General features: G+C 41.8%; 1 protein-coding gene across 2 annotated transcripts; it reads right to left on the bottom strand.

Moving 5' to 3' along the window:
* Window positions 1–599: 599 nt before the first annotated feature.
* On the bottom strand, window positions 600–6,197 carry LOC123398234 (ATP-dependent 6-phosphofructokinase 5, chloroplastic-like). Of its 2 annotated transcripts, none has more exons than XM_045092728.1 (14): window positions 5,981–6,197; window positions 4,766–5,099; window positions 4,579–4,678; window positions 4,128–4,201; window positions 3,793–3,904; window positions 3,522–3,617; window positions 3,342–3,443; window positions 3,188–3,262; window positions 2,592–2,732; window positions 2,367–2,483; window positions 2,177–2,281; window positions 1,996–2,076; window positions 1,155–1,283; window positions 600–1,065 (listed from the first exon to the last, which is right to left on the bottom strand). In XM_045092728.1, exons 2-14 carry the CDS (start codon window positions 5,074–5,076, stop codon window positions 898–900), a joined length of 1,611 nt encoding a protein of 536 aa, XP_044948663.1. In that variant the 5' UTR covers window positions 5,077–5,099; window positions 5,981–6,197; the 3' UTR covers window positions 600–897. The 2 variants fall into 2 exon arrangements, with proteins under 2 accessions (XP_044948663.1, XP_044948664.1); XM_045092729.1 differs by having other exon boundaries at window positions 4,579–4,660; window positions 5,981–6,196.
* Between the last annotated feature and the right edge of the window lie 847 nt (window positions 6,198–7,044).

Below are 7,044 nucleotides of genomic sequence, written 5' to 3'. Positions count from 1 at the left end.
TAGACCGTAATTATTTTAAAGTGTCTATTCAACCCCCTCCTTCAATCCCTTTAGGCGACATCCATATCCTTTCAGTATCGTCGTCACCGTGGTGCACCAGCACGGAGAACAGCTCAAGACTGTCCGGGTTCGTTTTTTCTGGGGTTTCCTGTGCACGATCGTTCAACCCTATGCCCGGGTTCGTTCCCTGGAGCTTCCTGCTTCAGGTGGTGCGCGATTGTTCAACCCTACGCGAAAAACTCAACTAGGCACCTAGGTCGCCGTCTTTTGCAACGCGGCATATATACTTCTTCGACCCCTCTCCAGACACCGATGCGGTGCGCCAGTATTGTTGCCAAACTCGAGTCTGGGTAGAAGACTGGTCTGTTCTCACTTTGTTTAACCATGCAAGCAATTGTTTAGATACTTATACCTGAATACCCTGCTATAGAACCTAAGCCGAGCAAACCAACACAAATGACGTTAAGCATACATTGTCGCCACTTCTGAAAGTCAATTTGATCATCAGTGAACTAAAGAACAGAGTGAAATGTTTAGTTTCAGGAATCAGGACAAAATAGAGCATCATCCATAAACTCGACCGCGGAACTCAGAAGGCATTTCACTCCACACCATTTCTGAATCGAAGAGCTTTGTTTTAGCACGACTGATGGTGAATGGTTGGACAGTGTATTACAAATTATTCCGAACAACTTGAGCTTTGTACAGCTCAATTGTTCATGGACAAAAAAACGGGGCTGAAACAATCTGATCGAGTTCATTCTCAGTATTACATTATTGTTAACTTGTTGGTAGCTTGCACCGTGACTAATCTTTGAGCTCTGACTAGTCTGTGGGTAAGCAAAAATATGTTAATTCAACGAGTTTAGCCTGTGCAAAGTAAATGCTAAACGCGAGTCAGTGGAAGTCCGGTTGGCCAGTGGACGTGAGACATCGGTGCCACATCCTGCTATTTGGGTTCACATGCTTCGGTGTTGTGATGACTTCTGTGATCGGGAGGAAGGCATAATGTGTGTTACAAATACCTGATGTGATGCCGCTGAACCCGGCAAATGCTCCATGAACCTAGGGGAGTTTATATTTGTCAAATACAAACTAGATATTATGGATACATGCTGCTAACACATATGAGAAATACAGGGACATAAACTTACAGCATTTTGTCCAAGCACAGTGCACAAGATAGCATCAGATGCATTTGCACGACAGGCCCGGACCATATATGTTGGGTCGATGTACTTGACATCAGCTAGAACACCAATGTCCTTGAAATGTTTCTTGATCTGGGGAGCGTGATGCCATCAAAATTATTTAGTTGCTATGTTTAACTTGCCAAAATATCAAAAGGACTGAGGCCCACGGAGGTTATAACAGACAGAACATTTCAATAAGGAGACAGTATCTAATTAGTACTCCCTCCATCCCATAATATAGGAGCATTTTTTACACTAGCGAAAATGTCAAAAACGCTCTTATATTATGGGACGGAGGGAGTAAGCTTTAAATTTAACAGTATATGGTCTCATATCATATACACTGGTAGCTAAAAATAACTTGTGCAACCCTGAGGTTCCTAACTACGGTTTGCAAAACCATGTCAGAAACAATCCTGACTAGGATGAATGATGTTAACTAGTTCCATTTGTGCCAGAGTACTACTGCAACGAAGCTCAGGCAAGTAGCTCAGCAAAGAACTGACCGAAAGTCCTACTTGTTGCTTTCGAGCAAAACACAATTGGACTTGACAACATTCTACGTTTTGCCCTACTACGAAACTGGTGGTGACCAGCATAAATCAGGCAGACACACACACACAAAAAAAAGACCCTATTTTTTTAGCAAGTATAGCTGGTACCATCCCTTGCAAAAGCAAAAGTAAATCAGGTACTAGCTTCAGCAGGGATGACTGGTTACCAGATTATTTCAGCACTAATCATCATCTAAGATACTAAATAAAAAATCCATTTGTACGGGGTTTAAAATGAGCATATATACCTTTTGTTGCATGTGGACACCAAAATCACTGAGTACCACATTTCCTGATGCATCTGTTGCATTTGATTTTTGCAGTAAATCCTGCAACAACAAATCCAAGAATCACAACCTAAATTTCATCTATTTAACTGAGGTTACAATAGCTTTTGGACGAGTCAAAACACCAAGCACTACATCATACCTGTCCTGCACCTTCAGCCACACAAACCACACAAAATCCCTTGGTTTCTAGTAAATGCTCAAGATGTGCCAAGACACCATGTTCCCCATCAAGTGTAAAAGATACCTTCGCTCAGATTGTACGCTCGTGTCAGTAAATGTGAAGCAAATACAGATTTGAAGTTCCATCAGCAGTGTTTTCAGTTACATACCTCAGGTATTAGGCAGACATCAATCTGTCCGCTAGAAAGAGAAGCATGCATGGCTATGAACCCAGTGCTTCTTCCCATTAATTTTACCAACCCAACTCCATGATATGCACTACGTGCCTGAAGATAGAAAAAAGAATTATCTAAAGCAAGAATAACCATATACCAAATTCACTCCACTTGGACTTCCCATAGAAAAGAACACGAACATCAGCAACATCAACCAACCTCTATATAGGCAGAATTGATTGCACGTTGAGCTTCTTCCACAGCTGTATCAAACCCAAAAGTCTTATCCATGAAAAGTATATCATTATCAATTGTCTTTGGAACAGCTACAACTGAAACTTTCAGTTTTCTCTTACGGCACTGCAAACCAGAACAAAGAATTCAACTAAGCATGAACAATCACATCCCATGAAAAACATACGCGTGTTTTTCTCAGTAGAAAATCTGTCGGACAAGCAAGATTTAACATACCAAATATAATGCACAACACTGTATAAGTACGTAGTTCTATCAAAAGTTAATCATTAGGAATACAGTATTGGGTGTACTTTGGGCACAACCACGCACGTAATATGTGCTGATTAGAGAAAAAGCATTCCTGTTTTCTCAATACTTTTTCGTTTTTGCTCCAAGGGCTTTGTATACTCAGGTAACTGATATAACCTCTATCATTAGGTTGTATAAGAGTCAGATTGCTGTGCTATACTTTGCATGGTGATAGAACTAAATGCTCCTTATCCAACCATGTCCAAAAGTACATCAATAACACCTATGATAAAAATAAAAGAAAGGAAATCCAATATAGACGTAATAACCTCCTCGTGGATAGCATTAGCCCCAGCATGGCTACCATTTCCTCCGATTACAAATAGCATATCGATTCTTCTGGCCTACAACACAGGATGATCATGTAAAATAATAATGAAGCATCAATAGTGAACACCACAATCTTTTATTCACACCGCTTACCTGTATGCTATCTACAATTTCACTAGTTTTAGCTCCTCCACGTGAGACACCTAGGAAGCTTCCACCGGCAAGATTTATGTTTTCCACCACATCACGTGAAAGCTGAAGGTTGAAACCAAAATGTAATTCCACAACATAATGAACTTAACAACGTCAGGCGACTGGGGGACGCATCCTTACTGGCATTTCTTTTAAGCCTTTTTCGAAAAATCCACGATAACCAAACTGAATTCCAACAATATTCTTCACCCCATAGATCTCCAGGGTAAATACTATCTGGAAGTACAATTTACATTTGGTCAATATTCTCAGGAGGTGGTGGAAGCAAGATTTAGACACAAAAAAATATCTTTGTAATAAGGCCATTCTAATAGGATATTGAAACTTATTTAAACTTCAGGTGTGTAAAGAAGAAGCCATTTTACTTGAACGATATTGAATAGGACAATACCTGTCTAATAACATCATTTAAACCGGGGCAGAGCCCTCCACAGGTAACAATGGCCGCTTTTACTTCCTCTGGTTCATAGTATATTTCCTTACGAGGCCCTGCACGATGCACCCTTAAAAAGCACATACCACTGGCTCGTCAATTTCCCATTCTTGAAAGATAAAATTATGAGGATATAGCAATTGAAGACATTCTAATACCAATCGTTCCTTAAAAGGCATATTAATCAAATGATAAATGCAAAAACTGACATAAGCTAACATATTTTCATACAATTTGATGAGAAGAGGTAACATATGTCACAGAAAAGCCAAACTAACTACATAAGAGCTTACCAATGTTCTACCCAGCTACAATCAGGATCAATGCACTCAGCTCCAGCAGAAGTATTAGAGGCATACTTGATCACCTGGAGAAACATACTGTGTAATTATAAATACAAACAGTAAGGGAAAAATAAGGCTTCTTTGGTCGAAGGTTCACATTACATCTGAAGCACACCATTGGTGTTATCTAAAGTATTGTTCGGCAGTTACAAAGAGAAGAAATAGTTTGCACAAAGTCGGCGCATCCAAACTTATAAAATACATTGACGGAGAAGTACGGTTAGGTGGCAATATAATGATTCATGAATAAGCAAATGGTACATGGTACCACTAACTGCCTCGTTACATAATTAATTTTTCCTTTGTTTCCCTAAGGTACATCTCAAACTAGGCTTGCTTGATGTGTTATTTTACAAATGCTACTGAAAACAATTAGTCATCATATGTTCTCATTACTGACCTTCAGAAGTGCTCGATCATCCTTATTTACGTAGCCATTCCACTTGTCAGGTGATGAAACATCGCTAGCGCCCAGGGGAGCTCTGTCAGTAACACATGTTCTTTGTACAATAAGAGAGATAGATACAGCTTTATGTTTTCAGAATACATAACAAACCAGTTATAGATGAAGCGGATGAGGAAGGAACCTGTTTTTCTTCAGAGAAAATGTTGTGAGCCTTGGCTCTAAATCAAATATATCTGTAATATGTGGCAAACTAAAACGCCTATCCCAGTCTTCCTGATACTTTTGCTTCCAAGAAGGATCACCGAAATCCAAGTCTAACTTCCCGGAAATAGCTCTGGCATGCAGTGCAGCAGAGCCCTTTCTGCTCTTCCTCTCATTTAAGTGAGTGAAACCATACTGACACTGATCCCTGGTTGGATGCCCCCACAGTTGTTGTGCAGTACAAGCACTCGTGCTTGCTTTGAAAGCAACGGCCATCCCAGATAAGGGCATGAAAATAACAGTGGACCCCTAATCTGCAGTAGAAATTTATGTATGCTGAATAATTCATCCCTCATGAAGCAAAAGTAAAAAAAAAGGAGAGCTAAAAATAACCTGAAGAATGAAGTGGAATCGAAATATTGAGACAATTCCATAGAAAAATAATCACAGATCCATAAAATCATTTAAAAGTGAATTCAACATTACAGGGCCAGTTCCAAGTTCCAACTCTAGGAAGCAGCAAACTCTAGTCAACCAGCTCACAGAGACTGAACCAGAAAAACCTACAAAGCACATCATAAAAGCCGCCTGCTCATGATCATCTACTCCAACAATACAGGCAGTCAAGCACGGCGCATTAAAACCGAACCAGGCAGCAGCAAGAAGGTAAGCATTTCTCACGATGCCCTCCCCCACAACAAATTAATTTACACGGACATCAACACGCAAATTTCCAACCAACTACGCACGTGCCTTTGCAGCTCACAACCCACACATGCGACGAAGGTACATTGAGTCAGATTCTACGGTACCGCCGAACACCATCAAAAGTTCAAAACACCTATGAACAGTTTGAACACCACAAATGAGACAGCATCCTAAGATATCACACCCGCTCTGCGCGCATTACGCGCTCGGAAACAGCGAAGCACGAATCAAATCGGATAGATTCCCGATGGCCAAACCAAAACGGCCTTCCAATCGAGACTCCGAGCTCCCCCTTCAAACTCCGGTGCCTTCCCAAACATTTCTAGCCGGCCGAGCCATCCAGCGCACACGCCGCCGATGGCGGGGCCAAATGGCCCCCCGTCGATGGCAAAATGAGACCGCCGCGATCGTCTCCTCACGAGCGGAGCTGGGGATCCACCGGGTGGAGGCGCGCGGGGTGGGGATTTGGAGATGAGCGGCGGCTTACCTGTGGCCACGGATTGCGACGGCGAGATGAATCGGGGGGTCGCGGTGTTGCTCAGGCGCCTCTCCTCCGGCCTCCGGGGGGTTGGACTTTTCGAGCCGCTCCACGCTTCACCGATGGATTGATTCGGGCGCGGCGCGGCGGAGAATCGGAGGGGAGCGGGCGGCGGGGGAGGAGGCCGGTCTGCCAGGTGGCGAAGAGGTGCCTCGGTGGGCTTGGTGTATTGACCGGTACACGGGTTCGGGCACTGGATTGGGGGCGTTTCTCTCGGGGACTGGTCCACGAGACATTTTTCGAGTGGCACCAGCCGTTCGATCAGCACGTCGCAAAAATGGTCAGTATTTCTCGGCCAGCACAAGTTCACTTGGATAATACCTAAGGTTGCATGCGGGGTGCGATCCAAGCCGCCCCGCATAACGGGCCTGCAAAATGCCACCGGGCTGACCGTGTCGTCTATAGCGGGCTTACTAGTAACCATGCACGTGCCGATCAAAGCATCTTATAAAATTTGTGTGGGTATTAAATTCTGTTTTCATATATCAAAGCATCTTATAAAATTTGTGTGGGTATTAAATTCTGTTTTCATATTAAGATTAAATAACATCCATACAACACATGAAAAATACTAATAAATCCATGTAATAGCAACATCTATGATGATCATATAGAGATTTTGAATAATAAAAATGAATGATAAAAAGTGCATGCATGAAGCATACATTGCTATACGATATTGGACCAAGTAAACATGGTTGCAATATTTAATATTGGCACATAGCGTTGGCCTTGTTTCAAAGGAATTGAGCCGGTCATATTCCTGATTAGGAACATTTGGCTTCAGTCCTTCAACTCTTCATCCCTAACCATTTTCTTTTGTAAATAATTTGCAAAAGAAAGACTGAATTAGGTTGATAAAATCAAACCCCATAGTAAAACGGAACACCAGAACAATAAAATGTGTCATCTAAAGATAAATGCTTACAAAAGAGTGAATAAATCAAAAATCAATTTTGATTTCTATATCACTAAATCAGATATAAACCAGATGGATCTCAGATATAATACAA

This window comes from Hordeum vulgare, chromosome 5H (assembly GCF_904849725.1).
Source record: "Hordeum vulgare subsp. vulgare chromosome 5H, MorexV3_pseudomolecules_assembly, whole genome shotgun sequence".
Classification (NCBI taxonomy): domain Eukaryota; kingdom Viridiplantae; phylum Streptophyta; class Magnoliopsida; order Poales; family Poaceae; genus Hordeum; species Hordeum vulgare.
The sequence above is the reverse complement of the archived record's forward strand: the minus strand, read 5'-3'. Positions and strand labels throughout refer to the sequence as shown.